The sequence below is a fragment of the Talpa occidentalis genome, unplaced genomic scaffold (assembly GCF_014898055.3).
Source record: "Talpa occidentalis isolate TD23 unplaced genomic scaffold, MPIMG_talOcc4v2.1 talOcc4.12, whole genome shotgun sequence".
Taxonomy (NCBI): domain Eukaryota; kingdom Metazoa; phylum Chordata; class Mammalia; order Eulipotyphla; family Talpidae; genus Talpa; species Talpa occidentalis.
The window spans coordinates 86,224,638-86,246,666 of record NW_023601212.1 but is presented as its reverse complement, the minus strand read 5'-3'; the positions used below and the strand labels follow the sequence as shown (position 1 = coordinate 86,246,666).

Below are 22,029 nucleotides of genomic sequence, written 5' to 3'. Positions count from 1 at the left end.
TAAATAAATAAATCTTTAAAAAATAAAAAAATAAATTTAAATTGGTTGTTGGGCTTCTGAGCAGAGGTTGTGTCATTTATTATATCTCTGAGGTTAGAGACAGATTCCAGATCACCTCTCCAGCAGTTTTATCCCTACTGGTAGTTCACAGTATAGGCAGCATAAGGGAATAGTAGGTTACCGCTCCTGGGAGTTTTTCTGATTACCCCATTTTGGAGATTCCTGGATATTATTTTGAAAACATGTAACCATTGGAACAGTGGTAGCCTCTAACAATACCCTGAATACACAGGGTAAATACACAGGTGTGTAGCAGGCAGGTACAAACCTGAGCAGTTGAACCCTAGTGGGGCACAGGTTGTGGTAGGAGCATAACTATCATTTGCCACTGTAGAAGTAGCGGACTCCTGGGTGAACATGTGCCCCAAGTGGAGTCATTTTTGGAGTTTTGGGTGGACATGTACCCCAAGTGGAGTCATACATTTCTTGCCAGTTGGTTGGCATATCTCAGAAGGCACAAACCGACTACTATAGCCCCAACATTAGTTCCCATTCCTGATGACCTAGGTTTTCTTGGTAGGGTTACAATGACTTTAACATAATCATTTTGTTCAGGTTCAATTTTTATACCAACTTTGCAATTAATTATGTACAGAATGGAAAACTTAACACTGGAAAGGACCTGTAGAAGGAACTCCCTTTTCCTTTTTGTTTAATTTTTTAAAAGTTATTTATGCATACAAGAACTGGGGTGTAGACCAGAGGTGCGGGGGATGAGAGGATTCACCAGAGACAGAGTGGGGAGCAGAACAGGTGGATCTACTGAAATACACTGCTGAGGGGAGCAACAGGCGAGACAGAAGAGTTTGTGGAGTCTGTTCAGGACATCCTCTCCCCCAACAGTTATGGTCTGAGAAATATACATCATCATAATTCTTTAATAGCAAAAGAAGACCACAGGTGGTTAAAAGTAACAGGATGAAAATAGGGAAGATCATATTAAGAAAAGCTTAAGTCGGTTAAAGAGGGTGTTGAACATAGTAATAGGCACGATTACTAGGAGAACATGGGTATGGAAAAAGAGTACTGAAGAGCCAAAAATTACCCTTGTTCTGTTGTCTTTCACAAAAGCTGTTCACGTGTGCAGTTAGCATCTTGTCCCACTGTCTTACACAAAAGCTGCTACATTGAGCTTCCAGAGAATTCTAAGAACTCTAATGGACTGGATGTCCAGTACTCAGGAGAAAGTGATGCATGTCTTTTTAGTTGGGAGACGTGAATCCAAGCATCAGCAACTTGGAGTTTTATAGGCCTAGCTATCTGTTAAAAGTTCTTTTTATAGACTCAAGAGCAATGATTTTTTTCTGATTCTTCCCCAGAAGACTATAAATCTCCAGGTTTCAGATCATGCAGAGCTACTTAGGTGGGTGTTCTGGAATTGTAGCTTATACTTATTGGTGATAAATCTGGAGGTATTAGATGTCCCCCTGCAGAAACTAGTCATGTAAGTTTATAATGGTTCATTCTAAGATTGGAGTGAATCAGAGAAATAACTTATGGGTATCAAGGAAGTAATTTTTTTACATCATGCTGTGTTAACTTTATTTAAGTATCAAGACCTTTCTATACAACTGTGTCACTGGAAAGTATTCCACCCACTGACTGTTTAACCAGACTAAATATTCCTGGAGTACACTAAGTAAATGGAAAATATCTTGATTAAAGTTTTTCAAGAGAGGGAAACAGACAGCAAAAGAAAAAATAAAGTAAAGGGGCACTACTTCAGACAAATATGAAGGTACATTCGAAAAGGCTAATCTTCAAGGAGAAGATACTTTAAATGGAGAGAAACAGATTTTGACATACACACGCACACACAAAAGAGTGACATTCCAGCTAATCTTAAAAATAACATAGGCAGGGGCCTCCCCGGTGGCGCAGCGCTGGGTGGCGAAGCTGCCCCCCACCCCCCCCCGCAGCCTCTGCAGCGCCGGTTCAATCCCCGGCTGCTCCCCGGCCACCGGAGGCGGGTCGCACATGGCACGCAGACCTCTCCTGCCGCCCGCTGCTCCCCTCAGCAGTGTACTTCGGTCCTTCTGCCTGCTCTGCTCCCCGCTCTGGCTCTGGTGAATTCTCTCACCCTCCCGCGCTTCTGACTGTACCCAGTGCTTGTATAAATAAATAAATAAATCTTAAAAAAAAAAAAAGGCAGTTGACAATAGAGCTATATGATTAAAAATTCAGCATTTATTAACCTCCAAAGTACAGAAATAAAATCACACCTATATTAAAATAATCTCTTTTTGACAGACACTCTCCTCATGGGGGTCTCTTCCCTTTTGTTCTGAGGTACCTCTCAAATAAACAATTTAGTTCTTGGGGGCCTCCCTGGTGGCACAAGGGGTTAAGCACTGCACTGTGAAGCAATCCACAGCCTCTGCAGCATGCGTTTGATCCCCGGCCAGCCAGAGAGAAACCCATATGGCGAAGCAGACCTTTCCTGTCTCGCCCGCTGCTCCCCTCAGCAGTGTATTTCAGTCATTCTGCCTGTTCTATTCCCTGCTCTGTCTCTGGTGAGTCCTCTCACCCCTCGCGTCTCTGGCCTGTACCCCAGCTCTTGTATGCATAAATAAATAAATCTTTAAAAAAAAAAACAAATCTTGTTCTTGCCTAGATTTCCCCAAAATGACTACTGCAATTCCAAATTGCACCAAATGAAACTGTTTTAGAGAAGTAAACATGCAAGTAGTGTCATCGCGAGAAAACATGAAGGAAGTAGGTATCAGGTCACTTTTGGTTGAGAGGTCTGTAAGCAGGGCGCTGTGCAATCCTACCCTGAATCTCTAGGACTTGGCAAAAAGCTAATCATAGTTGATCAGGGACCAGAGGCAACGACCTGCTTCTGGGCAGAAGAAATGAAAGAAAGCAGCTCTCAAGAACACAGACAAAACTCAGAGAGAAGTCCTTATAAAGGCTTGAAATAGTGACCAGAGGCAAAGTTTATCCAAAGGACACTGTTCTGTGGATACTTTCTGAATTCCACAGCCTCTAGGGTTAGTTTGTAGCATAGACTTACTGCGCCTTGGTTCATTCTGCTAATAAACTAGACTCTAGCATGCTAACTAGTACGCGACCCTCAGTGGTTGGCACCCCCAACTCTTAAAAGGAGAAGTGGGGTTCACTTACCAAAGACTGAGCAATAATAGACTTATGATGCCCTTAGACATTCAGGATTGCTCACATGTCCTTTCCCTAGACTTTTCCTTTCTAGACAAATAACATTCAAAATGCTAGGTAAGAGGACAGACTGTAGAACAAAACTTTTACACACGGTGGGAATCAAAAACTTTGTATGACTCGCTATACTGTGATTTTTGTTATTTCAGTGGTCTGGAATAAACCTGAAATATGTCCGGGGTATCTGTACCTTGTAACTAACCCACCCCATACATTTGCCTCCTGCAGGCATTTAAGTTGACTCCCCCTCACTAAGCAGAAAAGGCACCAAGCAGGCCCAGAGACTCTGGTCTAGGATCACCCAGAGAACTGGTGCAGGGTGAAACTAGAACTATGTTTAGTTTTTCCTCCAGCAAAAGTCCCTGCTAGACTTAAGTCCACTGTTAAATCTGTGATGTAGGGCCTCCCTGGTGGCGCAGTGGTTGAGCGCTGGGTTGCGAAGCTGCCCGCAGCCTCTGCAGTGCCGGTTCGATCCCCGGCTGCTCCCCGGCCACTGGAGGAGGGTCCCACATGGCGCGCAGACCTCTCCTGCTGCCCGCTGCTCCCCTCAGCAGTGTACTTCGGTCCTTCTGCCTGCTCTGCTCCCCGCTCTGGCTCTGGTGAATTCTCTCACCCTCCCGCGCTTCTGACTGTACCCAGTGCTTGTATAAATAAACAAACAAATAAATAAATCTTTAAAAAAAATCGGGGGGGGGAAGGATTGGGGTCAAAATAAAGGGGTTGCAATTGTTTGGGGAATATAAAAATAAAATTAAAAAAATAAAAGATCTCTCATCCAAATTAAAAAAAAAAATCTGTGATGTATCACCTCTCAAAAGGATGCAGCCGGGGGTCGGATGAAAACACTTTCCACCAGTTAACAATGTATTCCTCGGGTAACTAGGATTCTAAGACCTTTGCCCAGCTGCGCCAGTTGGAGACATTCTTTCTGGTCTCCAACTCTTCTAGGGTCTTGCCAGAGGGCCTTTGCACTTGCCTGGAACTCTCCTTCACACCACCAAGGGGTCGCTTCTCGCATTCTGACGGTCTTTACTTCTCACACCCTAGCACTACTACCATCTCCTTTGGGAGACTACCGCCCTTGGCCTTCTTTCTTTATTTTTTAAAAAGATTTATTTAGTTAGGCATACAAGAGCTGGGGTACAGGCCAGAGATGCGGGGGGTGAGAGGACCCACCAGAGACAGAGCGGGGAACAGAACAGGCAGACTGACAAACACACCGCTGAGGGGAGCAGCGGTGAGGCAGGAGAGGTCTGCTGCGCGGTGTGGGTAGCTCCTGGCCGGCCGGGGATCGAACTCGTGTTGCAGAGGCTGCGGGTTGCTTCATAATGTGGTGCCTAGCCCCTTGTGCCACCAGGGGGGCCTTGGCCTTCTTTCAGGCTACAGGACAACGCTCCTGCTCTCTCCTCTGTATGTCAAACGCGGGGCCGGGAAGTGGGAGCCCTTGTCCAAGCCCCTGCCTCCCTGAGCCTCCTCTTTCCCTTCAAGCCCGCGAAGCGCTGAGAGAGCAGAGACCCAACCACCGGACGTGGACGTAGCTGTCCACACCAGAGGGTGGCCGGCGGCCTCCAGGATCACGTCTCCCGGCCAGGCCGGGGACCCAGCCTCCAGGCTCGGGAAGCCCCGGCAGCACGCACGCCCTCGGCGCTCCGGGGACCACCGCGCCTGCTCCGCGCTCCGGGCCTCCGCGCGGCCGGGGGCGGGGCCGGGACGCGCCTGCGCAGTCGCGTGGCCCGGCTTCCGGGCAGGGCGGGCGCGATGGGGCCGAGGGCCGGCGTCGCGGAGTAACGGCGTGTGGGCGCGGGGGCGCGGGGCTCGGGTCCCAGGGCGTTTGGGGGCGGCCGGAGGGCGCGGAGAGAGCCTAGGTTCGCCGCCCGCTGACGCCACCGGCCATGTCGGCCGAGGCCTCAGGCCCGGCGGCGGCCGAGTCCCCGGCCCTGGAAGCCCCTAAGCCCTCGGGTCTCGAGCCTGGCCCCGCCACCTACGGTCTCAGACCGCTGACCCCAAACAGCAAGTACGTGAAGCTGAACGTGGGCGGCTCGCTGCACTACACCACGCTGCGCACCCTCACGGGACAGGACACCCTGCTCAAGGCCATGTTCAGCGGCCGCGCGGAGGTGCTCACGGACGCCGGAGGTACGCCCCGACCTGTGCGGTCCTCCATCCTCCAGACCCAGCCTCTGTCTCCCAGTCTCCCGGCCCCCATGCCCTTCTCTCGTCTCACTGTGTCCTGTCACCCGCTTCTCACCTCCTCCAGCCCCCTTAGTCCCATTTCATCTTTCCTGTCTCATTCATAAGCTCCATCCTCCCCCAGTCTCTACTCAGAAAGAACCAGCATGTATGGATGGAGCACCCCCCCCTATCCCCCTGTTCTGCCAGGTGGTAAGTGATTTAACATGGCACCTCAGAAATTTCCTTACCACTCCCACCCGCTCTTCCTTTCTCCCAGCCTTTCAGTCCTCACTCAGCTCAAGAGAATCAACCTGGCTTCCAGGCAGCCTTCATCTGTGTCTTCCAACGGCCCAGCATTTTGTTCGTTTTCTCTACCTCACAACCACTAACAAGAGCCTGGAGGGTTGAAGGATTTTGTCTCTCTGTGTTGCCCTAACACAGATCCCTGGACACTCTAGGAATCCATCTGTAAATGCAGATTATAGAAGGAGAAGGCCACTTTGGATTTGCCAGGACACTAGTATGGAGGGTGGACGTCTCTCTTTGACAGGCAGACCGTAACCTTCTTGAAGTGTTGCATTCAGGTTTGGGCTCCTCACACCCAACTGGAAGCTTAAATAGGGCGGCGGGAGGAGCAAGAGGGCAGGATTCAGAGAGGGTTAACGAGGATTGTGAGTTCAGGAAAATAAATTTTGGCAAGTGAGGCTCAGTCTGCAAATATCTGAAGGTGACTAACTTATTGAGTAGGTATTTGTAAAGTGCCATTTAATGCTAGATACTTTAGTACAGGCATTTGACAAGATTCACTTTATGGAGTTTTTTCTGTGGGGAGGTGGAGAACAATAAACATACAAAAAACAAAATACATGTAATTGTAGAAAGTAATAATCCTTTGAAGAATATGAAGGTTGAGATGGTAGTGAACTGGAGGATGGGGAGGACATTTTAATTAAATGGGATGGCCAGAATTAATACCGGAAGTTAGAGGTTCATCAATAAGACTAATCTCTCTGCCTGGATATATTAAAAAGGGACCTATGGGATTTGTTTTAAAGGAATTTTCTCGAATGTAGTAGTAGATGTTTGAACGAGGTCCGTATTCAGACTTAATTGTAGCTTTGGAATCCATTTTTTCATAAACGTTTAATAACTCCAGGAACCCCAGCAAAGCCATCCTTCTTCCTGACTCTCCCCACCCCACCAGGCTGGGTGCTGATTGACCGGAGCGGCCGCCATTTTGGTACAATTCTCAACTACCTGCGGGACGGGTCTGTGCCACTGCCTGAGAGTACTAGAGAACTGGGAGAGCTACTGGGTGAAGCACACTACTACCTGGTACAGGGCCTGATTGAGGACTGCCAGCTGGCACTACAGGTGAGGGTCCCTCCCCATCTCTGAGTCACATGTCCCTGAGAGAGCTGCTCAAACAGTTAGATACAGGGACATTAAAAAAAAAAGGAAAAGAAAGAAGCCTGGAGAGACTGGCTCTGGCCTGCCCCTCAATTCTACAGAGAATTTAGGGATACTGTACTTGGCATTCCTGCTGCCTCAGGCTGGGACCTTCTGACCCCCTCATGCCAAGACCAATGCAGTGATTAAATGACCACTCTGCTTCTTGCTGTTTCAACCCAACCAATTATATATTACTATCTTGAAATAATTATCGTTAAACATAATCCCATTCTATTCTCTCCCTTACTCAGAAATCCTAAATAACTCTATTGGAAAAACCCCTAAATATAAATTGGAATATAATGGCCTCCATGATCACTTTCTATCCTGAGACTCAGTCCCCCAGGGTTTAAAAAAATTTTTTTTAAGCAATGATATGTCATGGAAGCAGTCACCAATAATACAGAGTTAGGGATTCTTTCCGTGAATTTCTTTGGGTTCTGGAAAACACAGTCAGGACACAATGGGTTAAGTGGTATGTGTACCACAGCTGACTGAGTGACCTTGAGTGAGTCAATTCCTACCTCTAGCATTTTGTTCTAAGGTTCCAAAAGATAGGGGAATGAGAAAAAGATGTACAATGTAGTGAGTTTTACATAAAGCCTTTTATTCTGTTAGGTTTTTACAATATTAGAATGTCCTTTTTATGATACAGTATTAGTAGAAGATTATGAATTTCTTTTTTGATGCCCTTTATACTAAAAGGGCAACTGTGGAAAACAACTTTCTGTTATCCTGAGGAATACTTATTGGGTCTTGAAATCCAAAAGTATAGAATTCCTTGGACAATAACCATATTTTTCAAACTTTTTGACTATATCCCTTAAAGGGAAAATGCATTTCATACTCATATATAACTAATATTAGAATTTTATAAAGTGATACTGTTAGTGAAATATACTTTGATATGTTGTTTTCTTTTTAATGCTGTTTGGGACCAGTTAAACTTAATGACTCATTATAGGGTTACCACTAAAAGTTTGAAAAACATTGAACTAAATCATCTTGGAAATGGTTTCTTATTCAATGGTTTTGTATTTACTCAATGTAACCTCACACCTCACTCTGTGCCAGGAGCAATTCTGTTGCTTGTACCACTGTTTGACAGCAAAATAAATGTGAGGGAAATGGGGATGCTCCAAGGCCAAAGAGCCAGTAAGCAGCAGAGCTCAGATTCAACCCCACTTTGTCTGACTCCCAAGCGTAGTGTTTTGTCTTCCTGTGCCCCAACTGCCTCCTTTCCAGGTTTCCCTCAGACCATTTAATCCCCCCCACTATCAGCTAGAGTTTGCGTGTTTGTTTGGAGGGTTTTGTTTTTAAGATTTAGGTGTGGAGAGTGGAGTTCACTGTACGTCCCAGTGTGTAGTACTTCATCACCACTGGTCTGTGCACATCTTTTTTTCTCCTTCATTCCCAATCCCCTGCCCACCTCCTTTTCCCCATAGGAAGCCTTTCAGTTCAATGTTCTTATTTTTGTTTTCCGATTCTAATGTTTGGATACAAATGCTTGGATTATATTTGTACCCTTTAAAAGCTAAAGCATTGTCTTATATGCAAATTTAAAACTTCTATAAATGGCATTGAGCTTTGGATTATGTGTTCTGTTTCTTAATTCAACATTTTTTTTTCCAAGATCTATTTCATGCTGCTATGTGTACATGTAGTTCTTTGCCTCTGACTACCGCACAGGCGCGTATGGCATGCATTCACCATATTATATTATACATATCCCTCCCACTTCTGTCTCCCCCATGAGCACCCTTGTGCATCTGCAAGCCTTGTAGGTGGGTCCTGGCCCGGGGTTTTCCGGTGAGGTAGCTGGGAGTGGAACTGCGGGTCACAGGACATACATACAAACAAATTTGAGCAAGAATATGCTTCTGAGGGGCTGCGGCGCTTTATACTTTGATCAGTAGTGCATAAAGATTCTGTTTTCTGTATATTCTCAACAACACATGGCATCATCCAGCATTTTAATTTTGCTAGTGTGATTGGCATAGAGTGGTCGCATCTTAATTTGTACACCTCTGAGACTGAGTATCTTTTCATATGCTCGCTAGCTTTTTTGTTTCCCCTCTTCTGCAAATTGCCTGTTCATATTCTTTATCAATTTTTTGCTGTTTCCTGTCTTGTTGCTTTGCAGGAGAGCCATGTGTAGTTTCCTTCCTAAGGAGAACTAAGCCCTAAGGCATGTATTGTACACAATAAATTAACTTTTCTCCTGTGCATCTAGAATGGTACTGTTTACTAACCATTCTCGGGACAATTGAGAAAATAGCCACTAAAATTATTTGCTGGGTTTTGAATTTTAGATGAGAAATCTCAATTGAAAAAATCTGTTTAAGATAATTTCTAGTCAGTATTAGCTATCAGTAATTAGCTATTAGTAATTTCTCTTAGAATGTCATCTGTCTGTGGCAACTGTTGTTGAATAGAGTTCCTTGATTTTTTTATTACAAGTAGCCATTTATTATTTTTAAAGCAGTACATATGTGTTGTAAAAATTTAGAGAACACAGGTAATCAAAAAAATTAAAGCACCAAATATCCTTCCAGGTCTTTCGTGTGTGTGTGTGTGTGTGTGTGTGTGTGTGTAGACCACAGTATGATCATGCTGTATGTGCTGGCTTGTTTGTTTCTTTTTTTTTTTTTTTTACTTTTTTTTTTTAAATAGAGGCATGTTTTTTATTTATTTATTTATTTGTTTGTTCGTTTGTTTTTGTTTATACATGCACTGGGTACAGTCAGAAGCGCGGGAGGGTGAGAGAATTCACCAGAGCCAGAGCGGGGAGCAGAGCAGGCAGAAGGACCGAAGTACACTGCTGAGGAGAGCAGCGGGCGGCAGAAGAGGTCTGCGCGCCATGTGGGACCCTCCTCTGGTGGCCAGGGAGCAGTCGGGGATCGAACCGGTGCTGCAGAGGCTGCGGGCAGCTTCGCAACCCAGCGCTTAACCGCTGCGCCACCGGGGAGGCCCAGCCTGTTTGTTTCTTAATACTTGCCATTTTTCCCCGTCAATTTATCTAATATCCAGTGCATACACAGGTTTCTCCATTTGTTCCAGAAATGTCTCTTAGAAAAGGTTCATCTAAATGAGACACCAATGTAGATCTTTGCACTATATTTGGTTAGTATGTTCTTTAAGTTTCTTTCAAACCAAAAACACCTCTTTTCCTCCTGGTGATGACTTATTGAAGAGATCAATTGCACATGGCTTTGCCCAATGGCCCATTTTCCAAATTTGCCCTTTGTTCACTTATGGTATCATTTATTTATTTTTTTTTTTTTTTTTTTTTATAAAGGCATGTTTTTATTTAATTGTTTTGTTTATACATGCACTGGGTACAGTCAGAAGTGCTGAGAGAATGTCTGCACGCCATGTGGGACCCTCCTCCGGTGGCCGGGGAGCAGCCGGGGATCGAACCGGCGCCACAGAGGCTAGCTTCGCAACCCAGCGCTCACTGCTGCGCCACTGGGGAGGCCCCCCTATGGTATCATTTAATTGTTACCCTACCCTATCCTAAGTTTTATCAACTAGACAGTAGAGTTAAAGGCTTGATATTAAAATGTTTGAGTTAGACGGGCCTCTCTGGTGGGGCAAGGCGTGAAGTGTCAGCACTATCAAGCTACCACCAGCCACTGCAACATGAGTTAGATTCCCAGCCAGGGAACTGACCCACAGATCTCTTCTATCTCGCCGGCTGCTCCCCTCAGCAGTGTATTTCAGTAGAGCCGCTTGTTCTGCTCCCTACTCTGTTTCTGGTGAATCGTCTCACCCCCCTACACCTCTGGCCTACACCCCAGTTCTTGTATGCATAAATAAATAAAAAAAATCTTTAAAAATAAAATGTTTCAGTCAGAATATATTCTAGGTAATGTTAGAAATTTCATATTGTGTTATATCGAGAGACCATAATATTGCAGATACAACCCATTATTTAGTGATGCTTAAAATGACCCCTAGATTCAGGGTTTTTGATTTTTCCATTGTAGTTACATTTCCTTGTTGCCAACTATAAAGTAATCTGTGTAATGTTTCTTAGGCCCTGTGTCTGAATGGCAAGTTATATATCAATCACATGCCTTTTGGCAATCCTTGCCTTAATTAATTATATTATATGTCTGTTTTTAGCTGGGGAAAGTCTTGATGTTAATGTAATCAAATTCCTTTTTTTGGCCTAACATTATAACCTTTTAGGGTTTTGTTTAAAGAGTTTTTCCTGTTTTACATTTTTTATTAGCATTATAATTTTATCTTTTATATATGGAGTTTTTAATCTAAATGAAATTCACTTTTGTAAATATGAATTAAGGATTTAGCGCTTTTTTTTTGTCTTCCATAGAGTGAGCTAGGTACCAGCATCCAAGATGGCCACCAACAATTTTTGCTTCTTACTTATATAGGCTCTTGTTTAGTCCCCTTCCATACTGAAAAGGGCTGACCTATATAACCAATAGGATATTGGCCTCCCTGAAGGCACAGGGATTGAAGTCTCAGCACTATCAAGCTATTGCCAACCACTGCAGCATGAGTTCAGTCCCTGGCCAGGGAACTAACCCTATGGCATAGCAGACCTCTCCTGTCTTGCCTGCTGCTTCCCTCTGCAGTATATTTCTGTAGATCTGCCTGTTCTGCTCCCCACTGTCTCTGGTGAATTGTCTCACCCCCGCACCTCTGACCTACACCCCAGTTCTTGTATGCACAAATAAATAAATATATATCTTTAAAATATAACCAATAGGATACTGCAGAAATGATCGTGTGTGATTTCTAAAGCCAAGTCATAAAAAAAGTAGGCGGTTTCTGCTTCTCTGTTGGATCACTCACTCTGGGGGTAGCCAACTGCCATTTGAGGATACTCAGACAACCTCTAGGAAGAGTCTTCTTGGTAAGGAACTAAAGCCTCCTGCCACCAGCCAGCACAAACTCCCAGCCATGTGTGTACTTTCTCAAAAGCAGTTCCTCAAACTAAACCCAATCAGGTCTACAAGTAATAACAGCTCTGGCCAACATTTGACTTTCAACTTCATGAGAGAAGCTGGGTGCTGGGCCAGGATCAAGCAGCTAAGCCAATCTCAAGTTCCTAACCCACAGAAACTGTATGAGATAATAAATATTTATTGTTGTTTTAAGCTACTTTGTAGTGCTTTGTTCCCCAAAATTATCTAGAATGGGGTTCTGCCATAACAAAAACCTACAATGTGGGAGTGGCTTTAAAACTGGGAAGTGGACAAGAGCTGGAAAGACTTTGAAGAGCGTGTTAATCAGAGCCAAAAGAGCTTTAAAAAGTCTGCTTATAGAATTCTTTTGAGTAGACTGTGGCAAGGAAAATATTACTAGAAACTGGTAGAGAGGGGATACTTGATATGTAGTGGTAGAAGTTTAGCACAGTAGAAAATAGAAAATGTACCTACTGAAGTGGGTGGCCTAGAGATTTCCAGATAGAATGTTGAAGGTGCCACCAGGTTTCTTGTCTATAGTAGAATAAAGAGGAGAGGTATGCTAAGGGGGAAAAAGTGGAATAAAAAGCCAGTAATTACTGGGTTTGAAAATTTCCAGCTTTCTAGATAATGAATGATGTTAGAATTAACAAAATGGCTTTCAGATAGATTAAGACCTCGGAAATATCTAAGAAGATGCCTCAGAGAGTCATTCAGTCAATAATAGCAGCCTAAGAAGCTGAAGGATTTTGTCCTGCAGCAGTGTCAGCACAAGCCTAAAGTAAGAGAGCCTATCTCATAGGTGTGTGGGTTTGGCTTGTGTCTAATGAACTGATTCACAAGACACATTATGATTTTAAGAGACATACTGGCAGAAATACTGCTAGCTTGGACTGAAAGGGACAGAGACAGTACAAGAAGAGAAGAGGCCTTTGTTTCCCCAGAGTTCTATAGGCCAGAAGATGACTAAGGAAACACAAGCCACAAGCACAGACTGTCTCTTATGGAAGAAGAAATATGACTCAGGACAAAATCAAGAGCCATAGACAATCATTCCTGGACAAGAGTAAGCATCAGAGTGTCCAACATTGGCCAACGGAAGTGTGGAATTTCTATGAAGACATGACTTCTGTCTGCCTCCTGTCCTCCCATCTTTCCCTGTTTTGAGTAAGAGTGCCTAGTGGTTATCCTAATGCTTGTTCCACCACTGCATATTAAGTGAATGGAAGAGATAACATATCTCTTTAGTTCACAGGTCTTCAGATCAAGATGAAATGTACTTAACTATAGTTAAGGAACTGCACCCCAAAGTGCCTCATGACCGGGACCTGATTTAGATGACAAAATTCTATACTTCAAGCTGATGCCGTAATGGGATGAGGCTTTGGGGGAGGGGTGAGTGTGTTTTGCATGTGGGAAGGATTTGAATCAGTGGGGGCCAGAAAGTGAACTCTGGAGCTCAGCCTCCAAGGCAGTTCCCAATGATTCTTGTCTTTTGGTATTCATTCTCTTTTCTAGTTTCCTCCTGCACTCAATAGGGCTGACAAATCTAGGTCTTAAAAGACTGAGAGGCCTCTACCTATGACAGGGAGCAAGTTTCTTATCAGTGGCCAGGGTGCACTTGACTGGCGTATGAACAAGCTTCCTCAGAAACAAATCCTCCAGACTCAGTCATGCCTTCAGATTACTGCAGCCCAGCTCACTTGACTACAACTTCATGAGAAACTCCATGCCAAAACCATCCACCTCAGCCATTCCTGAATCTCTGACCCACAGAAACTGATAATGTGTTTGTTGTTGATTTAAACTGCTGCTAAGTTTTGGGACAATTTATTGTCCCAAAGCAATAACCAGTTTATATGCCATGCTTTCCCTACTGATTTGTGGTGTCCTCTATAAATATGAATTCTCACACATAACACCAGTCTGTTTCCCAGTGTCTAGTGTGTTCTTTTGTGTTCCTTTGTTTTTGTTTGTTTGTTTCTACAACAAACTGCACTGTTTTCTTTACTATGGTTGGTAGGATGTCTTAATCTCTGGTACGTCACTTTTCTTGATTCTTGAAAAACTAACCCAAATAATAGACCTTTATTCTTCCATAATAATTTTAGAAAAAGTTTATGAGTTTAAAAATACCTCTTTGGTGTTTCTGGGTGAGAAAAGTGAGAGGGGTTTTAGCATAAAGATTCTAAAAGACAAAAGAGGTAAGAAACTTGTGTCTGGTTTCTGCCTCCAACCTCATCCCACTCCAGTAGGTTCATTTATCCAGCAGATACTTACTGAGCCTCTGCTGTATGCTCTGCACTGACTGTACAGACCATAAACGTGGGAAAGTAAAACAATCGAACTGACAATGTGAAAAGGAGGAAGTAGAGGAGGCTGCTTTAGCCAGGGAACTTAGGAGAACCGGCACCTCAGAGCTGGCATGTTTGAGAATTCAATCTGAAGTGGCAGCCACCTAAACAAATAGAGTGTAGACCATTTCCAGGAGGTGGGAGCTTTAAAGGGCCGGCAAGCACAGGCTGGGTGTATGCAGAGGAGAGTAGGGCTGGGTGTGAGAGACATGATTGGAGTTTGCATCCTGCAGATCCTATGGGCCACTCAGGAGCTTGGATTGATTCCCAAAGGCAATATGCAGCTTTTGAAGGCTTTTAAGTGGGGGGAATGAGTGACCTTTGGTTGTGCTGTTAACCACCTTCCACTTCTTCTCCAGCAAAAAAGGGAGAACCTGTCCCCGCTGTGCCTCATCCCCACGGTGACATCTCCCCGGGAGGAGCAGCAGCTCCTGGCCAGCACCTCCAAGGTGAGGCCCCTGAACCCCATAGGGTGGATGCGGGGGGCCTCTCCCTGCAGCCTGACCCCCCGTCCTCCATCCTCTCTCCCCTGACAGCCCGTGGTGAAGCTCCTGCACAACCGCAGTAACAACAAGTACTCCTACACCAGGTGACCACCGTGGGGTGGGAGGTGACCTGGGTGGAATCCTGGGCTCAAACACAGCCCGCTCCTGGCCCAAAGGGAGAATGTTGGCCACAGAGGAAGGAAAAGAAAGCCTGCCTGGGTGCAGTTCCAATTCTGCCACTTCCCCACGGGGTACTTGGGACAGGTTATTTTTACTTCTGAGCTTCCGTTTTATCATCAGCAAAACTGGGTTCTGGTGAGGATTAGATGATAATGTCTGGCGTTTACTAAGTGCTCATTTTGTAGCTGGCATTCCTCTAAGTGCTTTACATATATTAACTCACATTCTCACACTTGTTTGAGACATGTACTATTGTGATCTCCATTTTACTGATGAAATTGAGGCATCAGGAGGTGAATTGACTGTTGAAAAGTGGTGGAGCTAGGATGGCATATCAGGCAGCCTGGTTCCAGAGCCTGTGGTAGTAGCCATTCTGCTGTGCTGGGGTTTGCTCAGCAAATGCTGCTTCCTTTCTGAGGCCTGCTTGACCTGGGCCACGGGTGGAGGAAACTCACTGCTGGGCACCAAACTCCTCCTAGGCAGGACCAGAGTGATAGATGCTGGGCCTCGGTGCTGAGAGGAACAAAGGGAGGGAAGCCAGTGGTGCTAAGGACTCCTGGCACTCTGGTCTTCAGCACTTCAGATGACAACCTGCTTAAGAACATCGAGCTGTTTGACAAACTGGCCCTGCGCTTCCACGGGCGGCTGCTTTTCCTCAAGGATGTACTGGGGGACGAGATCTGCTGCTGGTCTTTCTACGGGCAGGGCCGCAAAATCGCCGAGGTGTGCTGCACCTCCATTGTCTATGCTACGGAGAAGAAGCAGACCAAGGTCAGAAGGGGTTCAGGGCCTGATCAGGGAGGGGTGTGGTGGTGAGTAGGACCAGGGCCCTTGACAAAGACAGTTCAGCAGGTCTGGCTGGGGGGAGTTACCACTGGGAGTCAGGAGTCAGAGTTTTAAGTTTTGGGAGCTTAGCTATGTAACCTTGAACAAACTGCCTTCTGTGGGTCTCTTTTTGTCTACTATGAAGTGAGGGTGTTGGGATATAGCAGGATTCTTAATCTGGGTCGGTCGGCTGGGTTTCAAGACTGTAGTCCGGTGAACTATTATGGAGGTTTAGGAGTATGTTTGCATTTTTCCATATAGAAGAACCATAGTTGTCATTAGATTCTCAGAAGACTTCATGACCCCAGTTTCTTCACACCTCAGGCTCTTAGAACACACAAGTCTCTTAGAATTCTGAGTTTAATTCGCTAACATGGCGATCATCAGCACATACTCCTGAGCTCCTGCTCTATGTTAAGCACTGTGCCGGGCTTGAAATCATGGTGAATGAAATGCTGAGTGAATTATAAGCCCTCTGCCATGTCATCTAGCCCCTTATCAGCCAGGGATTGTGCCTCATATCCACCAGAGATACATCTCGCAAATCTCTTAAGTATCCAATGTTATTTTACACCTCTCTACTCTGTACACACTATACCTTCTTCATGTAGTTACTTTTCCTCACCCTTGTCTGCCTAATGAACTTAATCTTTTAAGACCCAGGCTGAGCATCATTTTCTAGGGGACACCTTCACTCATGAACTTTAAACTTAACCCCAAAGTTAGTCACACTCCCGTAGCTAGACACAATGTTTATTGTATTCTTCCAGGGAAGGAACTAGCAGGGGTCTTACTTCAGCAGCAAGGTGTTAGCTTGTTGAGGGAAGGGCTGTTGTCTGTTTTCTCCTGTCTCTAGCACTAGACAGACCCTTACCACACAGTGGACGTTATGAAACACTGATTGACTGAACAGACCAACTTCTAGGAAGCTTCCTTTGTTATTGGGAAAAACAGGAAGATAAACCAATGAAATATCATGAACTTTGTTATCCCTCCAAGCTACAGAAGGGAAACCCCCAGTCATTTCTTGTTTCACCCCTCCTCCCTCTTCATCACACTGCCTGGATGCATTGGCTTTCTTGCTGCTGATCTTCAAGTAACACACTAAGTGGACTCCTGCCAGGCCTCTTGCACTTAACTGTTGCCTCTTCCCACGCTGCTCTTTCTCTGGTGATCCACCTGGCTCCTTTGGCTTTTGGTTGAATGTCACCATTTCAGTGGGGCCTCCTTTGAACTCCTTCTTTAGAGCTGTCATGTTCCTGGCATGGCCTTCCCTATTCCGTTTTCCTATAATATTTTTTCTATAACATTTATCATCGTTGGACAGTTTATAGTTTATTAAATGTATGCCTCTGCTCTCCCCCTAGAATGTAAACTTCCTGTGGGCAGGAACTGTTCACTGATTCATCTCTCTAATGCCTAGAACAGCATGGAGTGCAGTGACTCCATAAATATTTGCCAAATGAAAGAATATACCAAGAGACTTGACAGAAAATGAGAGAAAGCGAATAGCTCTACCTGACTTCAAAGCTGTGTCTTAAAGTGTAACCTTGCTGAGTAAAGGAGTTGCAGGGAGACAGTCTAGGCCAAAGGACCTGTGATTGCAAAGACTAGAACATGTGCCGGTGCAAGAACAGAGGAGGGTGCGGGGAGGAAGGGATTGGACCAGAGGTTAGGAGCTGGGGGTTGCTGGCCTTTTGCAGGTGGAATTCCCAGAAGCTCGGATCTTTGAAGAGACCCTGAATATCCTGATCTACGAGACTCCCCGGGGACCAGACCCAGCCCTCCTGGAGGCCACAGGGGGTGCAGCTGGAGGTGGTGGGACAGGTCGAGGGGAGGATGAGGAGAACCGGGAACACCGTGTCCGCAGGATCCACGTCCGGCGCCACATCACCCATGATGAGCGTCCTCATGGCCAACAAATTGTTTTCAAGGACTGACTTGTTCTTTCTCCTGCCATGGGACCAGTTTTCTTCCTGCCAGGGGACCAGGTCCCCCTCTCTTCCTCCCCTTACCAGCCCTTTGCCCCGGCTTTGCTGGCCAAGTCGTGGGTCTGCCTCTGTCCCCTCACTGCATGGTACAGTTCACTTTGGCCCTTTTCCATCCACCCCCACCTCAATGCTAACAAAACGGTACACTCCACTCCCCCTCACAGCCCTTCAGAAGGCCTGCATTCCTTCTCATTCCCAGACTTGCCCTGCTGCCTTCCCTCACCAGCTGATTTAGAGTAATTTAGAACTCCTTTTCTCTTTTTTTAGTACATTGTACATGCCAAAGTGTCAAGCCAGCCCTTATTAACACCCACGACATTCTGAGCCACCTCCCAACCATTGTACAGAGTAGTTTGCTTCTCTCCTTCCCCCGCCATTCTCCCTACCTCTTTAACTTTGTATTAGTCTGGCCTGGACCTGCACCAGCCCAGCTATCTTCTTGGTCTGTTTCATATTATTTATTATTTTAATTTTCTATTAAATTATTGGAATAAAGTTGAGTTGAGGTTTTGGTGCTGGTTCCTGGGGAGAGGGCCAGGAAGATGGCTTGTGTTAGGAGTGAGACTAGTTGGAGGGGAGAAATCATGAGCCCGGCTCCCAAACATTTCACCAGGAAGAAAGTAGTCAGGAGTTAGGAGAGGATTTAAAATTTATATTTCGGTGCTCACTGGGCAGTTCCCACCCTCTGTCCCACCCCTCCCCATGCGATGGAGAAGAGGTCCTGGCTAGCACTCAAGCCATCCCTGGTGCAGCCTCTCTCCAGCCCAGACATCTGAAGAGGACGCCTTCCTTCAAGGGTCTGGTGCGAAGACAAAGTCGAGGGCCTGGCGCTCAGCCCCAGCCACATTGGGATGCCAGAGGTCCACAATGAAGACTACTCGAGGCCCATCTTCAGGGGCACCTAGGGCACATGAGGATGGAGACAGGAGAGCAGCTGAGAGCACTCACCAAACACTCAGACAAGCACTCAAGTAAGTGCCAGGCACTGCTCTGACCTCTTAAATGTATTAATTTTTAATCATCAAAAAACAATGAGGTCCTATCAGAATCCCACTTTATACATAGTAACTGAGGCACAAAGAGGTTAAATAACTTGTCCAGAGCCACACAGCTAGTAAGTACCAGAGACTGGGCAGGTGGCACCTGCCCAGGGTCTTTGCCATGCACTTACATTAACTTAATCCTTGCAGTTGCCAGGTAACAAAGTTGCCCCTTTTCACTGGTGATTGGAGAGGTCATGTGACTTACCCCAGGTCATGCACTGGGAAATGATGGTGCTAGGGAGGAAACCATTCTGCAGCTCTAATCTATTCCCCTTCTCTCCTTAGTTCCTCATCCCTCTTAGCAGAATAGCATCCCCATTACCATTATGAGCCACTGTGTGCAGGAAGGAGTCATCCACCAGTAGACAGTGTCCTTCAGCCCAGCACTGGGGCTCGCCCCCGACCACCAGCTCACAGCCAGGGGGGATCTTCAATCCTGTGGAGAGAGACCCAGACATCCAACATTTCTGCCTTTGTTGTGGGGACTCACCCCTTTCAGTCAATAAACGGATCTGAGGGTCTTAAACAACAGGTGGTGTGATGTTATGTCCTTACTTTCTGGAAGGTAACCTAAGTGGAATTCTACAGTATTAGATGAAAGAAGTGCTAGGAGATAGGCAAGATTCACAGTCTATTCTGTTTCAGAGAAAAGGGAAGGTTTCTTGGAGGAAGTAGCATCTCCTGGGCCTTTGACAATGCCACCCAAAAACCTACAGTATGTTAGGTCCCTTTCTCTACATGACGTATGAAACTATTGACTCCGTTCTGGCCCAGAGACCGCACAGTTGAGCAGCCAATTCCAATGATGGTAAATAGAAGACATCCCAGAGGAGGTGTGGCACTTGAACATTTGAGTCCCGAGGCTAAGTTGGAGTTTTCCAGAAGGTGATAATGGGGAGAGACATTCTAGGTTAAGAGTAAATGTGTGTGTGTGTGTGTGTGTGTGTGTGTGTGTGTGTGTGTGTGTGTGTGTGTGTGTGTGTGTGTGTGTGTGTGTGTGTGTGTGTGTGTGTGTGTGGTTTGCCAGGACCAGCCAGAAGGCCTTTGTGATTTTTTAATTTTGTGGGGCCTTCATGATTTATATAGAGCAAGGTGGGAGGGGAGGGGAAGGAGCGACAAGGGGGGAGACAAAGAGACAAAAGATCTGGCCTTGATGCAGAGGCCTGTACGCTCCCAAGTAGAGAACAGGTCCAGTTAGTAGCACAGGAGATGACTATAAGCAAAACAAGGTCGTGGCATTGAATAACAATCATGAAATTGTTTCTTTTCCATTTTCTTTCAATCTTTAAAACATCAAAAAGAAAATCTCAGCTAGGTGCTACCAGATATTTAACACCCCTTCTAAATGAAGAAGAATATAGGCTTCAATCTCAGACTAGAGGATTTGGCTAGAATTTTTAAAGTTTTTTTTTAAGTTTAAATTTGTATTTATGAGCACTTTATTGAGGGCATAGAATACTGATTATCATTGTACCTGGTGTTTAAGACCCTCAGGTCGGCTGAGAATTCCTTTTCAACAAAACATAGAACATGGGGGGAGGCAACAAGAAGACACAGTGCAGGTGGCAGATGACCATGCATAACTTAGGAAGATGGTTTGCAGGTAAGTGAAGCTCAGGAGATAATGTTCCAGGCAGCAGGGAGTGGTGGGAGAGTTCAGAGAAGAGCATGATCAGAACCACAGTGTCGAAAAACCTGGTACAGACAGATCTGGAGATAAGGAGGTGGTTTGTAGGCAGCGTCTACTTACCCAGATGGCATCTGACCCTGGCATTGGTGGGCCCACAGCGGCCCTCAAGCCGGGCACCAGGCAGGAGAACGGAAAAGCCAGCATTGCCAAAGGTGTTGGCGCTCATAAAGCTCCGCAGCCCCCTCAGTGCCCGATAGGCCCCTGGGCACCGGCGGCAGTTGCTGGGTTGGCACCGGCCTGCTTGGTATAGCAGGAGCTGGTAGCACCCAGGGGCCAGGGGTGGGGACCAGCCCCGAGGCAGAGGGGTAGTCCCTGAGAAGTCCCAGTTCACAGCTCCAAAGTCCCGCAAAATGGCAGGGAAGCTGCTCTCCAAGAGTTCCACATCATGCCGCTGGGCATCCCGTGGCACAAAGGGAGCCGAGGGCAGGTCTGGCAGGAAAAGCAGGCCTGGACGCTGAATGCCCAGGATGCCTGGCCCTCCCCCAGGGCCTGGGCCACCCTGAGCTGCCCGCCTCACCCTACCCATCCCTGCCCAGGAGTAGCGCCTGGCATAGGCCCGAAGGCGACGACTCACTAGGCCTTCTGCCCTTGGTCCTTCCCCAGGCTCCCCTGAACTCCCTGAGCTTGGCCCAAGAGGCTCAGAGCATCCCCCAGTCCCACCGACACCCCCAACCCGGCTCCCATCCCCCAGAGCCTGCATGTCTTGGGATCCCAGGCGGTAGCAGTACCAGAGGAAGAGGGAAGTAAGGGCTCCAAGGAGCAGGGTAAGGGCAGAGGAGGCTAGGGGCAATGGCCATGCGGGCATGATGGGCAGGGAGGCTCTGGCCAAGAGGCCTGGTGCATCTTCCAGTCCCCAACTCCCCTGTCCCCCTAATTCTCCGCCCCTTCCTTCCATGGCGGCCTCCCCCAGGCTGTCTCCCTGCCACATGCTCACTCTGGGCTCTCCTTCTGCGGTCTTCCCTGCACTTGGTATTTCTCTCTTCCCTCAGGTGCCTCCAGCCCTCCTGCCCCTTTCTCTCCTTCTCCTTCCTTCCCTCTCTCCAACCTCTTCTTTCTCCTTTCAACTCTCCTCTTCCTTTTTTACCCTCCTCCCCCTCTCTCTCTCCAGCAGCTTCCTCTCCCCCCCAGTGCCTCTCCCTTTCCCCACCTTCTGCGTCCCCTGCCCTTTCTCCTCCTCCACCCCCGCCCCTCTGAGCTTTCTCTTCCCCTCCCCCACCTCCCTGGCTTCCCCGGACCGCAGCTCCTACCCCACTTGGACCCGCAGCCGCGAACCTCGCAGTCAGCCGTGCACCGCGGCGGCCTCTCCCGGCCCCTCTCCCCTGCCCTCGCTCCTCACTCGACCCGACCCGCGGGTCCTGCCTGCCGCCGGCCTCCCTCTCTCCCTCTCTCCCCCACGCTCGCTCTTTCCTTGGCTCCCACTCACCCTGACGTCACCCCTCCCCACTGTCCTCTGGCCTAGCTCCCCCTGCCCCCCCTCAGTGCAGCGCAACTCCGGGGAGGGGAAGGTGGGGGGGGGAGTCTTCGGATTTGCCGCCCACCTGGCCGCACGGGGCGCCACGTGGGGCTCAGAGGGCACCGTGCCAACCTCCAGCCACCCCGCAATGCGAAAAGAAGGGGCGGGGCCGGAGGCAGGGCGGGCAGACCAGGGGGCGGAGCGAGGGCG

General features: G+C 47.0%; 2 protein-coding genes across 2 annotated transcripts; one reads left to right on the top strand and one right to left on the bottom strand.

Annotated features, from left to right (window-relative positions):
• The first annotated feature begins 5,026 nt into the window (after positions 1 to 5,026).
• Positions 5,027 to 19,376, top strand: KCTD13 (potassium channel tetramerization domain containing 13). Its single transcript, XM_037507276.2, has 6 exons — positions 5,027 to 5,373; positions 6,614 to 6,783; positions 14,512 to 14,601; positions 14,689 to 14,741; positions 15,393 to 15,588; positions 17,346 to 19,376. Exons 1-6 carry the CDS (start codon positions 5,130 to 5,132, stop codon positions 17,580 to 17,582), a joined length of 990 nt encoding a protein of 329 aa, XP_037363173.1. The 5' UTR covers positions 5,027 to 5,129; the 3' UTR covers positions 17,583 to 19,376.
• On the bottom strand, positions 18,271 to 21,347 carry ASPHD1 (aspartate beta-hydroxylase domain containing 1). The gene is made up of 3 exons (XM_037507274.1): positions 20,427 to 21,347; positions 18,999 to 19,112; positions 18,271 to 18,534 (listed from the first exon to the last, which is right to left on the bottom strand). Exons 1-3 carry the CDS (start codon positions 21,292 to 21,294, stop codon positions 18,425 to 18,427), a joined length of 1,092 nt encoding a protein of 363 aa, XP_037363171.1. The 5' UTR covers positions 21,295 to 21,347; the 3' UTR covers positions 18,271 to 18,424.
• Between the last annotated feature and the right edge of the window lie 682 nt (positions 21,348 to 22,029).